This window comes from Podarcis pityusensis, assembly GCF_964106645.2.
Source record: "Podarcis pityusensis genome assembly, chromosome: 4".
In the NCBI taxonomy this organism is placed as follows: domain Eukaryota; kingdom Metazoa; phylum Chordata; class Lepidosauria; order Squamata; family Lacertidae; genus Podarcis; species Podarcis pityusensis.
The window spans coordinates 79,490,450-79,507,288 of NC_138027.1; the positions used below are offsets into that span (position 1 = coordinate 79,490,450).

The window sequence follows — 16,839 nt, forward strand, 5'->3', positions numbered from 1 at the left end:
GACAAGGTGGAATGTGTGCAGAGGAGGGCTACCAAGATGATCAAATCTTACGAGGAACGGTTGAAGGACCTGGGTATGTTTAGCCTGGAAAATAGGAGACTGAGAGGAGATATGATAGTTATCTTTAAATATCTCAGGGGTTTCAAATGGAAGATGGAGCAAGCTTCTTTTCTCCTGCTCTGGAAGGTAGGACTCGAACCAAGGGCTTCAAGTTACAAGAAAGGAGATTCCCATTAAACATCAGGGGAAACTTTCTGACAGTAAGAGCTGTTTGACAATAGAATGGACTCCCCTGGGAGGTTGTGGACTCTCATTCCTTGGAGGTCTTTAAGCAGAGATTGGATGGCCATCCGTCATGGATGCTTTAGCTGAGATTTCTGCCTTGCAGGGAGCTGAACCAGATGACCATTGGGGTCCCTTCCAACTCCACAATTTTATGATTCTGTGTGCAGAAGATAACTGGACTGACAACTAAATCTTATTTCAACATGAGTGGCAGGACAGCTTTCTCCAGCGTACCTGAGAACAGCCAGCTTAAAGTGCAGAGCAGTCCACAAGGCAAAGAAAGATGTGCTGTCCAACACCCTACTGCCACTTCCGGCATCCCAGCACTGGCTACTTGAAGCACCTGTTTCACTCTTCCTAATGGTAGGGCCAGCCCTGGTTTTATAGGTGAGCAGGGCTGGCTAAGGATATTTTGCTGCTTGAGGCAAAATATTCTGCCCCCACCACACTACTGCCTCCTGCAGGCACACATCTACTTCAGGGGCATCTAAAGTAGTGGCAGGAGCAGTGTGGCATGGCCACGGAGGAGGAGTCCAGATCTGCCACCTGAGACGACCACTTTACCCTGCAACATGGGTAGGCTGACCCTGTAGGTGAGCATGGCTTTGAGCTCAAAACCCAATAGCCAAGCCCAACACTCCAGGGTCAAACAAAATGTGCCAGAGAACCATGATCAGAGTCTGGTGAAGAGCTGTTTTGTTGGGGGCCTTAGAACTGTCCCCTTTCATTGTTTCCCAGCTTAAATTACCCTTCTGAAGATGATATTAGCTGAGGAGGGGCTAATGCGCAAAGTTCTCTTGAATCACATAGTTTAGGTTCTGTCTACTCACCAACCCTCTCAAAGCAGAAAAACCAAAGAACCAATAACTCTTAGACAGAGCTTTTCAAGTAGACAATGTTCAGAGATCCACTAAAGCATGTACACACAGACACTGTTAGTCTGTTATGAAAAAAATATATTGAAATAGGGCCTTCTCAATTCTTCATGAGCTTAGAGAGGTTACATCCCTCCATCTTTAAGTGGCTGTTATCTTTTTATGGCTGGTCTGTATTGGGGTCTATATTTGGTATGCTCCTGATTAGCTCCTGATGATTTCTAGTAATATTTTGCACAATTTAAAGGTAATTAAAACTCTGTTGTTTTTTTTATTCTGTGCTTAAACTTTTATTAAGATTTATTTGTGCATACTTTTGTAAACCATTTGGAGAAGTGGGAGTAAAGGGAGCAAGACAAATTGCTGCACCAGCCTGGAGCAAGATCCAAACCCACCTCAGGACCCAACAGATCCCAGGCTGGCTCACCCCCAGCCTGACGGTGCTTTCCACAAGGGCACCACCAGGAATACTGATGATTTCACTTCCACCAATCCACCCATGCATTTCTAACTGGGGAGGGAGGGCAGCTGGGGAGAGTGATCTGAAGAAGAGAATCAGAAGGCACAGGAAAGGGCAAGGCTAAAGCATTTTGTCTTCTCAGCTGCTTATCCCTTCTACAAATTATCTTCGCTTTCTCTCCTCTTTTCCCCCCCTCTTTGAATTGACCATTAGGATTTTATTGCCTGCATCTGCATGGAACATTTAGTTAGGCTCTCTAGAAAGACAAACTGCACGCAAGAGCAGCCATGATTCAAGAGTAATCTGAAAAAGGTCTCTTTGGTATCTCATATTCTCTCTCCCCGTCTCCTCCTCTAGCACAGGGTTTTCAATGGATGATACTATTAAAAAGGAATGACATTTCTGTTCAAAGGACCAGCAGAACTGAAGCATAACTCCAAGTGTCAGACATTTTAAAGGTCCAGGCTAGTGCTTTGAATTTGTAATCCTTCACACACACACAAGAGAAGAACCACACCAGAAAACAGGAGGAGTCTCTTCCTCCTCCTGCTATCTCTCCAGATTCAATATGCTTCTAGAAACCACTACATTCATATTTGGTTAAGTCCAGTATTACAGTATTTTACATCCAGGGTTACAGTATTTTATAATGCACAAGTCCCTGTACACTGCCTACTTAGAGAAAAAAACGTGTTTGTAAGCTCTAAGAAATAAGTTTTAGTATAAGTTCTATTGGATTTACTGAAGAGATGTTTTTAAAGAAAACATCCACTGGATTTACATCAGCAGAAATCTAAGCATCTACAAACCCGTGACTAAATGTGAGTGAAAGGTACAAAAGTGGGACGCTGGATTTCAAAAGTCACTCAGGCATCTGAAATGACACAAGTTAACGTTCTGTGGCAAAGTTGCCTTGAAATCATCTCCAACACCCTGCATATACAAAGAGCAAGGGAATTCAAGCTGAAATCCCCTCCAATAAACCCCACAAAACTCAATATGATGGATTCTAGTGTAAAACAATTGTTCTGCATGTTTTCAGCATGTCCAGAGAAAGGTAGTTGTGGTGAGTTCCTGCAGGCTAAAGCCCATGTTATCACCAACTTGAAGCAGCTTGCTTTAAAAAAAGGATTTGTGCATTTTCTTTTGCAAAGGGTAGGATAGATGCATGTGTGTATTATTCTTCATAGAAGCATTACTACCCACTCGCCTTAAAGAGTAGCCACCCACCCAGAACTCACAAATTTGCCTATCGTCGCAACCCTGTAATGTTCATAATTTGCGACTTAAGTTACTGCTTGCAACATTTGTAAGACACTTTCAGCTCTATGGTAAGTCAAGAAAAACCTAGGGAAAATGTGTTCTTGACCCATTACAGTGAACTTATAAATTTTGCTTGGCTACTTTGGTTGGCAGGGTAATAGTAGCACCTGGATAGCACACTGAAAGTTGCCATGTCACAAATTTAGAAGGCAAATAATTTTGCCTCCACAACTACTGATTTGAGCATTGATTAGTTTATTATAAGTCAGATAATGATACCTTAGAACACTCTGGCCAACATAGTGTGTTCATCATGGTTCAGTTTGCATGTTATGCAATACACATTTTGGGATTGTTCTCTTTTCTCATTAGAGTCGTGCGATTTCTTTCAGTAAACAGTTCTGTCCCATCTTAACTGTTGTGCTGTGCAGTACAGGTTCCTTGTCTCAGGAGTGTTTGACCACACCTCAAATATTAATTAGATGTATCCATGGGAAAGGAGAAGAGAGATTAGGGCTGCAATCCCATGTGAGGAAACCCAACTGAACACAACAAGAGTTGTTTAAATTGCATAGGATTGTCCCATCAGAGAGCACCCACCCCTTGCCTGATTATGGTTTCTAGATGGAAATGGGGACAGGGCTCCTGCAAATAGTTGTGAAGAAGTGGAAAATTTCAGCAAGTATAGCTGACTACCTGGTCTGTTTCATGGCCCAGCCAAGAGGTAGGAAACTGAATAGCTAAAGTAGTTATTCAACAAAAAGTGGAATTTCTCATGTCATTTACTGCCTTGGGAAATTATTTAGTACAGAGGTTCCCCATGGACCACTTGAAAATTGCTGAGGGTCTTGGCCAACTACTAAATGTCCCATCCCCCCGTCTGTTGTATGTTGTGCTAGATACCTGTAGTATTCTGTGATAGATGCTATATGGTTTTTAATTGTATTGCTGTCTTGTTTTTTGTCGCATTTCAACCTCTTGAAAATGAGGAGTTCCTTCATACCAACAGATGTAAAGGGTTCAAAACCAAGCCTACAATGCTGTCTGGGGCATTGTGATACCTGAACAACAGTGGCTGCAATCCTATATCATTCACCTTAGACTAAGCCCTTAGACTAACTCAGTGAAACTCCATCTGAGTAAGCATGCATAGGACTGGACTCCCTAGTATATACAAACTCCATGCACAGTGAGTTACAGAAAGTGGGTATTACTTAGATAAGTAAGGTTTATTCCACTTGAGTGTAAGACCTTACAGCTTTCTAAATTGCATGGTGTTACAAAAAATGTTCTAAACATTTAATCACCAGTAACACGGTGAACCGGCTATTAAAAGAAAGAATACGTACACACAGAGAATACTATCAGTACCATGATATTCAGTATCCAAATGTTTGGTAGCAACACCAACATTTAAAGAATTGTATTTGTCCATGGGGGGGGGGGGAGGCAAGTTGTACAGGTAAATTTAAAGAATGGTGCATTATACATTGCATCCTCATACTATATGTGACGGCTTAATGTGCATAGTCCACAATATGCTTTTGGAAATTGCTTCCTCTGGAAAAAATGTTTGATTTGTCCAGCACTCAGAGAAACTAATAAATAGGTGCTATTGCAAACCCCAAGACAGGCTATTATGAATTTACGTGGTAGAACCTGGTTGTGTATATTATATATGCAGATCCTTAGCTTATTGAATTTAAGAGAAGAGGGGACAGAAACCCTGATTTTATGTTCTCAATAATTTAGCTATAGTAATACAGTATTAATGTTGACTCCATTGCTTTGGTATCAATTACTTCTCCAATTAATAATTTAATGACTGGTTAAGGTAACAGAATCCTCATTTGTCTTTATTTCAAAGTTTTAATGAAAATCTATTTGAGCAGTAGTGTTTTTAAATATGCCACCCAAAGTCAAGTGGACAAGACAACAACAAAATTAACAGGGATTATTTATTTTATGTATTTTTTATTGTGTGTCATGATGGCAAGAATTGCTTACCTCATACTATTCAGACAAAAATCAGTATACAGTACAGATATTTTACATTGTACTGGTTTTAATGAACGTTATGGAAGCAATAAAGTATTGGATCTGACTTTTATGTGCCATTTATATTACTTTATGAGAATACAAGTTAAGGGCAGAAAAAAGGCAAGTAAAAAATATTTTATCAAATAGGTAATCTGGGATGGCTAAAATGGAAACATAAATCCAGTTGTCATGTGAATAGCACAACTGTGGAAATCAGAAAAGACAGAGGTTGTTTTTTTTTTAAAAAAATAACCTTGCATCTATTAAAAACCCTCTTGCAAACAGAAGAGACCCAACACTTTATACATCAGTGTAAGAACTTAGATGGTGAGTGCTAACAGGTTTGTAGCTAAAACAGGACCACTGAAAATTAAGGATATATCAGCATGCTCAAAGGAACCCCAAAGTTTGCAGAAGTACAATTATTTAGGTGGGAAAGCTAATGGGTCAAAAAGTAATCAGCCTAATGCTCAGTAGCCAGATAATAGTGTCTGCTGAGGGAAGGGACCTGGTTGGAAAGGGAATTCAATGGAGTTCCTGGAATCAGACATGGCTGCCTTAGGTCCTGAAGAGGAGAAATCCACAATGCAACATTTGTTCATGCCCCGCTTTGCATGGTCTAAACAAACAGTCCTAAAGACCTAAAGGGCCTGAAGATGAAAACCAACTATTTATTTTTACCAAAAGGCTAAGATCAATCTATCTATTCTATGGCATCAGCAGACCTTCCAGAGCAGACTTTTAGGCACATGGGAGAGCTGGAGGATGGAGAAAGAGAACCTGGAAGTCCCATTGCACAAGCTGATCTCTGTTGCATGAGCAGAAGGACATCATTGGATGCTGGCATTGCTTTTGTCAAAAGAACTGAGAGATCAGCGTAAAAAGATGTTGGAAATATAGGAAACTAATATATTTGAAATAGTGGGCCATAACTCTAAATGGCTGCACAGTAACAATTCTATAACCCTGTTCTTATTTTAAACTCTTTCTTCCTTGTTCCAAATACAATGATGTCCCAGCCCTTAACGTGCTTCCTTAGAAGGAAATTTGACTGAAATCACAGCACATATCTTCCAAACAAAGGTAAACTGCAAGGAAATTCTGCTGGTAAAATGGAAGTTGATTGTAAATATCATAGCTTGAAACAGATTTCAATAGAAGGATTCTAAAAGAGAACCTTTACATTCCAAACGGTCTCTTCCCTTAAGGTTCTCAAAAGCACATTGTATCATGTTTTCCAGTTTGCTATTGAACAAGCTAGGACTCCTCTATGCATGCAGTAATTGAATTAACTACAGCCACCAGCAGCACTGCACAAATGAACTAGTAAATATGCAACATTACCATTCAAGTGGATTAGCAGGAAAAGGGCAAAAATAAAAAAGGCATGATCCAGTGGTCCCTCTGGAATTCCAATTAAGAAGCTCGTAGTACAGAATTCTCTCATTGAAATCAATGAGACTTAGAAATACTTAAAGGGAGTTGTAATTGGGCTTTTAAAAAAACATATGCATGGCAATCAATAACAATCAACAATAGGATCCAGAACAAATCCAGAACAAGTTGCTTGCCTCCCACTATTTTAGTCTCATGCATCTCTATAAGCTCCCTTGCCAGATTTTTGTGCATTCTGCAAATTACGTACAAAAATTTTTTTTTTAGAAAGATCTGAAATGTGGTCTTTTGAACCTCCATTCCCCCCAGTAAACAATGTGCAGTTACATCTATCTAAACATCATTTAGCTTCTGTTTGCCCGCACAATCAGGATGATTAAAGACTGGCAAGACCATGGGCTATAAATGTTGTCAACGTATCTATTTATTACAGTTCTAGTCTTATATTTGAAACAATGAGGACAGAATCAGGATACAATAGCTATTCCACATAAAATAATGTATGGAATAGTGTTTCCCAAAGGTAGGACAATTCAACACACTACAATTTTAAGTCAGAACAGTGTTCTTTAAGACACGGCTAAAACTAAAATACAAGATGTGCTCACACATGTCGGTTGCAATCAGAGGGACGATTCCAATTAATTGCTTTCCTTCATTGGAATGGGTGCTTCTTCTTGTTTTAAGATTCCTAGGTAAGTGTGCATATTATTAGAAACTTTACTGCAAAAGTTAAATTCCACACAGGGCTTCCCTGATCTTTTCTTTAAATCCAATTAGGCTCCCTAAATTTCTTTTTCAAAGAGATGGGAGAAGCTGCCCAGAAAGGACAAATATTTCCCTCTATATAGGCGTGGGTACTCAGTGGTGAACGAAATGCATTCTTCACATTTTCAAGGCACTCTTATTCTTTTGTTACTTCATAACCCTTTGTACCATGATTTCAATGCCGGAAAATGCATAAGTCTTCATAGATGGGCAGGCTTCGACATAATGTGGTTTTCTGTATATGAATTGTTCCTAAAGGAGTGGGAGTGTATCTGTCCTGGACAGAGAAATGCTCCCCCAAACTCCAGGCTTTTTGGACAACGTGTGGAAAAATTATGAGAGAAACCATGAATCATATTGCCACTCTTCATTTTATCTAACACCAATCAGTATCTGAGGGCTAGCTCAAGCGTTACAAAATTCCTTTTAAAAAACACCTGTGTGTACGTTAACACAGCAAAAATTGCACATGGCCTTGGTCAACAGCAGGCATCCCCAAACTCGGCCCTCCAGATGTTTTCGGACTACAACCCCCATCATCCCTAGCTATCAGGACCAGTGGTCAGGGATGATGGGAATTGTAGTCCAAAAACATCTGGCAGGCTGAGTTTGGGGGTGCCTGGTCAACAGTATGTATTCCTGGAGTGAGATTCACATGTATGAATCTGCATGGCAATTAACGCCTGTGGGATTATCATCTCTTTTCTTTCTTTCTTTCTTTCTTTCATCAAGGGGAAAACTCTATCACTGAGAATCATAACATGGGACTCTTCGGTAATAAGCTGCTCGCCCCAATTGCTGTTTAAAGACATACGATGATAGGCAGTAAAACAAGCACCATGTCTACACAAGATTTCGAAAGTAATTACATATATTTAATTACTACTAATTTTCAACCAGAAACCGATAACCTGCAACATTTAAGATGGATAGTTCAGATGAAAGCATGCAGCATGATTCTGTGGCCTTGTTTTTATTTATCTATTTTTATATATATATATTTAAGAATAGATTTATGTACACTGCAGTCCTCTCAGGGGGCGGAAAAAAAGTTAACAGCTTGATTGTGCACTGGAGTCTCCTTAGTCAGGAGGGGGAGGCAGACAACAGATCCTTGCAGAGAAACTCAAATCGCCTCCCAGTCCCATCCCGTCCCCAAAGCAATAAATTGGTTAAAGCAGTATCAAAGGAACCTCTGAAATATCTATCTATCTGTCTCTAAGAGAACAAGGAAGTTCGTGGTGAGCTCTGGCACCTCTGCTTCTAGAAAAACAGCACTGTATCTATATGATATTGGGGTTGGGGGAGGAGAACAAGTCAAACTAATTCATTCTACTTGAACGTGTCTTTGAGGAAAGGGTTGTAGCTTGGATGATACAAAACCTGCTTTGCGTGATGAAGGTCCCCAAAATCATTCACTGGCATTTCCAGGCAAGCGTGGGAATGCCCCGCTTCCCTGCCTGAAATCCTGGAGGTCCACTGCCAGTCAACGCTAACAATACTAAGGCAGATGGACTCAAGGTCTAACTCGCTTTAAGTCAGCTTCCCACGTTGGGCTGCAGTGCCTAGGAGGAATGAGCTCAAAGACATGAAATACATTAGGGAGCCTTCACTGTGCAGAATGAATCGCCCTTCCTAAGAACATGGAGAGCTCTTAGAAGCTCCGGTGGGAGGTGTTTCTTTGTTTTTTTGCAAACACTTGTTAGCCTCTCCAAAGTGGAAGAAGGTTTGGCGCAATTACCTGGCCCTTTGGCTCCGTTGGTTTCTCCCTCCAGAGCTCAACGCGCAAGTTCTTCTGAACTCGTGTCTTCTTGGTCGTGTGAAATCTGCCCTGTGCCCAACTCAGGGGGTGGGGAGACACCCCCATTCTAGAAGTTCACAGCAGGCAGAACACGAGTGATCTGGGCTCGAGAGGATCCAATATTTGTGAAGGGGAGAAAAATGCAGTCTCCTCCCCCCCCCCCCGCCCCCCAATTGGAGCGGGAAATAAAATCTTATATTCCCTTCTCACTTATCCATGTGCATGCGAGGTAGTACGTCTCCCTCTGGAACTACTTGAAGCAAAAACGGCAGATGCAGATATGTTTCCCCAGGGTGTAAAACTGTGCCGGGTACAGAAAGAAGGCGGAATATAAGCCCACCTGCTTCTGCCTCGCTGCTTCTCCGGCTCTGCTCGCCCTCAGCCCGCAGGTCTTACCTGTGGGGTCCAGCACGGCCAAAGGGTCAGTCATGGAAACCGGAGCGGCGGGAGGCTGCATCCTCCGAGCGCCGCGCTCTTCGCCTCACGGCGGGACGCCGAGGGCAGCATGCACGGCTCGCCTCGGGAATAAACTGGCCCCAAGGAAAGGAGGCTGGCTGGGAGGCAGGCGCCGCCGCCGCCGCCGCCGGAGGGCAGGACCAGAGGCGGCGCCGGAGCCCGAGGGAGGAGGAGCGAGCGAGCCAGTCGCTCTCCCCGGGGTCCTTGGGCGCTACTGGAGGGGGAGAGAGAGATCCCGCCTCGCCACGCTGCCAGGAGGAGGGCGGCTGAGGGCTCAGGGGCAGCCCGCTCGGCTCCAGGCTCGTGCAAAGGGGAGAGGCAGCCGCCGGTCAACTTCCCGCCTTTTCTTGTGGGGCAGAGAAGATGCAGGAGAAAGCGGGATGGAACCAAAGGGAATGGCGTTCCTGGGTCACATCCCACGCTAATGCTGCTTTCCCCCACGAGTATATTTGTCCTTGAACCTGAGCAATGCGTTTTGGTTGCCCGGATGGTTGTGGGCCCCTTGCACTGAAAATGGCTCCCCGCCCTTGCTCTGGGTGGTATAACATGGTTGGTCACGGGTCATGCAGGGAGCAGCCACCTCATCCTCTCTCTCTCTCTCTCTCTCTCCTGAACTCCTGGATTCTCCCTTTGAGGGGTTTCCAGCAGTGGAGGCTCAACTGGGTGAACCTGCTGTGCCACCCAAGAGGGCATGGTGGCCGCCTCCACACGCAGGCATGGCCAATCTTGGCCCTCCAGATGTTTTGGGACTACAATTCCCATCATCCCTGACCACTGGTCCTGTTAGCTAGATGGGAGTTGTAGTCCCAAAACATCTGGAGGGCCAAGTTTGGCCATCCACAGCATCACCCAGCATTTCATCTTCTGGTTGAGCAAGAGGTGATCTCTGATCACTCACCTGCCCTCTCCCCACACCCTTTTGTGGGGAGAAAACAAGAAAAAGCAGGTGTCTGCCTAGCCTCTCTCATTGGGCCACGTGGTGTGGAGGAACGGACTTGTTGGATCCAATCCAACAAGATCATTCAACGTGATCCAATCCAACAAGATGATCCAGAAAGAAAGCAGAGGTGAGTGTGAGAGATCTGGCTTCTCCTTCCATGACCAGCTCTCTGTGACAGGTAATCCGTGTGGTTGGGCTACTATTCCCATCATCCCCTGATCATTGGCTCCGCTGGCTGGGTCTGAAGGGACTTCAGCATGGAGGGCACCATGTTGGCAACCATGCCCTATGGCATATTTTCCTTGCCCAGACAGAAGGCAAACAAGCAGGCAGAAACAGTTAACCACCATTTCTCTCTAAGCAGTAGCAACAGCCCAATACCCCTTCCACACACTACTATATTCCACATGCAGTTGACCTCAGCTTAATTAAGAGTACATTTTAGTCTCCATGTGAAAACCGAACAATATTTCCCCCCCTTTTTTGCTTTTCCTTCATCCAAAAGACAAATATAGTACTTAGATTGCCTAGGATTCTTAAGCCACCCTTTCAGTTTTCTGTCCTGCATTAACAACCTCCACACAAGCAGCATGAGAAAAACTCGCAAGACTTCAATGGAAATTCCTTATGGGAGAATGGATTCCCCCTCTTTTTTTATCCCTTAAGAAGTATTAAGAAGTATGATGAACTCACGAGCAAGATTTGAGCTATGAGCAACAGAAGAGAGTAGATTATAATATCATGACTGTGATTTGATAGATAAGAAGACAGGGCACAGCAGGAGGGGAGAAACAACAACTCCATGGAAATTGGGGTGGGAAGTCGCCAAAAATAAGAGAAAAGACAAAATTTTGATTTTGCGTTTTGGTTGTATATGTTAAAAAATGTTGAAACAATAAAATGTAACGGGGGGAAATGAGAGAAAAGCTCACAAGTGCACTTAATATCCTGTATCAAAAGTCATAAATAATCACAACCCACTACCAAGTATCTTGGTTTAGATTGGGGGAGGTAAACTGTGATCTCCCAGATGTTGTGGAATTACAAGTCTCTCATCACTCCAGACCACTGGCCATGCTGGTTGGAGCTGATGGAACTTGAGAGTCCAACTTTTGGAGGCTCACAAGTTCCCCAGCCCTCCTTTAGACATAAAAGCTCCCAGGAACAAATGAATATGGTACCCAACAAGCCATGTTCTAGGCCAGTCCTATTCTAGAATAGTTCCTCTGCGGATGTGGCCTAGAAGGCACTGAAGTTAGGGGTGACATTTCATTTCTACAGAAGCTCTTCTGAATCATAAAAAATAAAATGTCAGCTTATCCTTTGACCATTTTCGCACTAGAGAAAAAGTGCTCCTACTTGCCCTTCTCCATCCCTGCCTGTTGTTCTTTTTTAAAAAAGGCATAATTAATTAAGCATAAAAGTAACAGCGGCTGTTAGCAGAGATAAAGGCAAACAGAAAGCAATGGTTATAGCCAGAACCTTTTTCTACAACTTCCAAATTTTCAACAGCTACGGGGCAACTTTTTTCCTAAAATCTGTGAGTAGTGATCATCTATAAGTTATCATCTATAAGTTTCTGCTTACGAGCTTGTTTGTCATTAGAAGAAACGCAGATAAAGAGGAAACACAACACAACCATAAGGGTTAGAGTTGAAGAATATTAACAGGTATAAAAGAACAGTGTTGGCAGTTTTGTTCCGTAATAATTTCCACTTCGCAACACAACTAAAATGGCAGGTTACAAATTAGATTTGTGGAACCTTTTCACCACAAGATTAATTTTATTGTATTTATCAGCTGTGTTCACCACCAGAAGGTACTTAAGACTATGCACAACATATAGAACTGAAACATAAACAACCTATTTATCATGCTAACCCAAAACAACCAATAAAAATGAAAATTCATGCATAAAATATAATATATGCCAGCCATCAGTGATCAAATACCAAGAATGACACTGTCTTCATCTGCCAATGGAAGCTAATCAAGGGGTGTCCCTTGAAAGTTAATTTTTACAGTGGGCTTATAAAAGCATCTGTTCCATTATGATGATTGTGAGCTTTTCGTGTCATCTGGCTACAACGATAAGACTCGTAGTGTTGGAAGGGATCACGAGGGTCATCTAGTCCAGCCCCCCCCCCCGCAGTGCAGGAATCCTTTGCCTAACATGGGGCTCGAACCCACGACCTTGAGATTAAGTGTCTCATGTTCTACCGATCAAGTTATCCACCTATGGCAAATGCAGTTTTTGCATGACTAAAGGGAAGTACAGGAGATTTATCACAGTCCTAGTTCAGAAACTATAACAATTAAAACTTTGGAACATCCCTGTAGACTTTTTTATTATTATTGCTATTTAGATACCATGTTAAATATCCCATTAGAAAGAATTGCACTTTCCCAGGTAAACAGAGCACAGTCGTGGTTGTGGGGCGAATGGTATATTTGTGCTCAGTCTTGAAGGAGTTATGTGGACTGAAAACAACAAATAGTTGACTTTGCATTTATTGCTTTAAAAACAGATCATCTGAAAAGGTCCGGGGTGGGGGGAGAATGATTTATTTACCTGACTCAGTCTTGTGTGGTACAAGCAGAATTGTCTAGCATCACCACAGATAAATTTTGCAAAAGGGGGATACGAAATGGATGTGTATGAGAGAGGGGAGGGGGCAATTTCCAAAGATTACACAGAATGTTAGGAGGGAATCATTGTGTTACGACGTTGCAGCAAAAACAACTATTGTGGTACCTTATGGACGAACAAATTTACACACCGGGCAAAAAAGACAAATAAGAGAACTATGAAGATCATAGATAAGTTATCTCGTCTTACTTTACCTATTTTGTTAGATGAAATGAGACAGCTTTTTATTGCGGGGGGTGATAAACAGGAGAAAAATATGCCTGACAAATATTTAAACTGTATCTGCTGTACTTGTTAAAATGCTAATGGAAGCACACATGCATATATTAATGCAATACCAGCATTCTGGCTGTTTGGTTAAGCATATCATTTGTCTAAGAAACAGCACTGTCTGTATTGCAGCCATTCAGTTTGGCTGGCAATGTGCTCTGGCCACCATCTTTTTCTGTTCATAATATGAGCATTCATGTGAACGTTTTTTTAAAAAAAAGAAACTTGCTGTTGAAAATATTTCCTTATTATTCTGTACAGCAGCAGGGGTAATAAAGATCTTAAAGCTCTCGCATATGGTGAATGCATATAGTTTTTAATCTTCTTATACAAGCCTGTTCTGCCAGATATAAAGGTAAAGGTAAAGGGACCCCTGACCATTAGGTCCAGTCGTGACCGACTCTGGGGTTGCGGTGCTCATCTCACTTTATTGGCCGAGGGAGCCGGCGTACAGCTTCCGGGTCATGTGGCCAGCAAGACTAAGCCGCTTCTGGCGAACCAGAGCAGTGCATGGGAACGCCGTTTACCTTCCAGAGTGGTACCTATATATCTACTTGCACTTTGACATGCTTTTGAACTACTAGGTTGACAAGAGCAGGGACCGAGCAACGCCTCCGACCTTCTGATTGGCAAACCCTAGGCTCTGTGGTTTAACCCACAGCGCCATCCGCGTGCCTTCTGCCAGGTATACAAACAGCTATATGTTCAATGAATGCAGTCCTTATTACTTGCTTCTAATTGGGACTTGACTTCATGTGAACTAGCTTGGAGTGGATTGAGGGATTTGGCATAGAACAGAAATCTGTCTATGAAATAAATAAGAAAGCATAACTTCAGGACCATCAGACTATGGCAGCCTTTATATAATTTTGAATTAACTTTTGGAGTAAGCTGCCTCTACCTTCCAGTACACAGAAGATATTTCCCTATAATTTGCATGAGCATGCTTACCTGAGCAAAACTTCTTTGGCCAGCTACATTAATTTCTTCTGCTCACTGGAAGTTATCTGAACTAGTAAATATACCAATGCATGCTTATTTTATGATAGGAGTTGTACACTGATTTTATTTTCAGGCCAGTAGAGTTAAGTTTAGTTTGACACAGATTAACGCACTGTTAGTTTGAAAACGGCTAGTTTCTTCACTGACTCCAGAATGCAGTTTGTTTTCTTTAAATTAAATATTTAGTTTTACAAATTAAAATGTACATTCAAAATCATGAATAATAATAAAAATAAGCAAACAAAGATTCAACCAAATCTCTGGACTTCCCCACCCCACCCCTCTGAGGGTTCTGTCACTAGTCCTTTTCATATTTTAAGTCACTCTAATTTTTAAATACCCAATGTATCCCTAGTTCTTGTTACAAGTGTGATTCAAATCCTGCTAAGGAGCTCAACTGTTTACAGCGGTCTTCAAGGTAAGTTATAAATTTCCCCCGTTCTTTATTGAAATTCTGTTCTTTCTGGTTTCTGATTCCCCCAGTCATTTTCGCCATCTCTGCAGAGTCCATCAATTTGGTCTGCCATTCCTTTCTGATGGGAACTTTTTCTTCCTTCCATCTCTGGACCAGAATGCAGTTTTGAATGCTCAGAGTAACTCTGGTGCACTGGTCATTCAAAACATCCAACAACTGGAACTTTTGGGGGACCTCAGGTTCATCCTTTAACAAATAAGGACACTGACAAACTGGAACGTGTCCAGAGGAGGGCAACCAAAATGGTCAAAGGCCTGGAAACGATGCCTTATGAGGAACGGCTAAGGGAGCTGGGCATGTTTAGCCTGGAGAAGAGGAGGTTAAGGGGTGATATGATAGCCATGTTCAAATATAGAAAAGGATGTCACATAGAGGAGGGAGAAAGGTTGTTTTCTGCTGCTCCAGAGAAGCGGACACGGAGCAATGGATCCAAACTACAAGAAAGAAGATTCCACCTAAACATTAGGAAGAACTTCCTGACAGTAAGAGCTGTTCGACAGTGGAATTTGCTGCCAAGGAGTGTGGTGGAGTCTCCTTCTTTGGAGGTCTTTAAGCAGAGGCTTGACAACCATATGTCAGGAGTGCTCTGATGGTGTTTCCTGCTTGGCAGGGGGTTGGACTCGATGGCCCTTGTGGTCTCTTCCAACTCTATGATTCTATGAAATAGAGAATGTATGATCAAGGAAATTGAAATCAATATATTTATTCCTGAAGTTGGAACAGCTCCAGCAGAAAAGGGGGGGGGGGAGTAAACACACAGTTTGGAAAATAAAGTTTTCCATAATGCAAAGAAAATAATATGCTTCACCCATAATGGCAGCAAATGAGATTAAGGTCCTGAACAATAAATATTTATTTGGGGAGGTTATTGTTCTGTTAATTTATAATTTATGTTTTCATCCACAATTTGTGTGCAAATGTTTTTAGTAACTTTAAAATTTAGTTGTAAGCTTGTGGTTTGTCTCCCTTGGGAGGTTGTGGACTCCCCTTCCTTTTAAGCAGAGGTTGGATGGCCGCTTGTCATGGATGCTTTAAGTTAAGATTCCTGCATTTCAAGGGGTTGGACTAGATGACCCTTGGTGGTCCCTTTCCAACTCTACAATTCTATGATTTCATGAGTTCCCATGGAATAAGCTCAATGGGATTTGTAAAGCATATCAATGTTAGACACTTGCTGACTTTTTTCCAATAAGGATCAGAATGAACAGAAATCTGAATGGTGCTGATAATTTCTCTCTGCAAATATTTAACATAAATCTGTGTGCAGCAAAATTACTGCCATCCTTCTTTGTGGCCAGGCCACTACCTATTCCTTCCTATGGAGGCTTTCATTATGAAAATAACATTGAGGGAGGGGGAAAATGGGGCACAAGGAGATTGCTGAGGGGAAAGAGAAAGGGGGCGGGGCTTGAGTCATTAAAGCTTGCATACAAAGTAGTTATTATTTATTAATTGTGATGTTGTGGTTATACCAGAAAATCACAAGGAAGGATTCGAAAGGTGACCCCTGCGATCTTTTCACAACCTCTGCAGTGCCAACTGAGCTGATGTAATAGCCAACTTTAAAAAGAATTAGAGACACTACATTCATCACTCTTATAATGGCAATTTATAACCCTTTGTCCCGACTTCCTTGTAGGTTACATAACAGGGGTTCTGCTATGGTTGTCTGGAGATGGTTTTTTAAAATTGAATTACTCCTCCCCCTTCACTTCTCCTTGATATCTCAGAATCATATGTCTTAATTTTTCTACACTCCCCAATCTTGCCTTTCTCCCCCTCCAACTTATCAGTGTAATTGTTCAGCCACAGTTTCAAACCCAAGATCTTTTTGAGATCCGTATCTAAAATAAGACACATACCGTTGCAACCTGCAACAAAATGTTGCAGTATATCTCCCACCCCACCGCCAGCCAGGAACAGGAATCTTGTAGCGCTTCTCAAAAGGAAGATGGGGCAGGGTTAGGAGGAGAAGGAAATGAGAAACCTTTTTCCTTCTGCAGGGGGCCGGTCCACTGTCCCTCAGACCTTGTCGGGGGCCTGACTATATTTATTTGGGGGGGGGGGAATGAACAAATTCCTATGCCCCACAAAGAGCCCAGAGATGCATTTTAAATAAAAGCACACATTCTACTCATGTAAAAACACCAGGCAGGACC

General features: G+C 42.2%; 1 protein-coding gene across 3 annotated transcripts in view; it reads right to left on the bottom strand.

Annotated features, from left to right (window-relative positions):
• The window catches only part of TMEM255B (transmembrane protein 255B), a 65,427-nt gene that overhangs the window by 38,432 nt on the left and 10,156 nt on the right, over positions 1-16,839 (bottom strand). The window contains exons 1-2 of one of the 3 annotated variants that reach the window (XM_081003245.1): positions 9,284-9,407; positions 6,927-7,009 (exon numbers count right to left, since the gene is read on the bottom strand). The exons of 1 other annotated variant lie outside the window; for it this stretch is intronic. In XM_081003245.1, coding sequence (XP_080859371.1) covers positions 6,927-6,930 — 4 coding nt within the window. In that variant the 5' untranslated portion in view covers positions 6,931-7,009; positions 9,284-9,407. Of the gene's footprint in view, positions 1-6,926; positions 7,010-9,283; positions 9,437-16,839 lie in introns of those variants that run through there. One more of the 3 variants, XM_081003243.1, reaches the window with a different exon arrangement.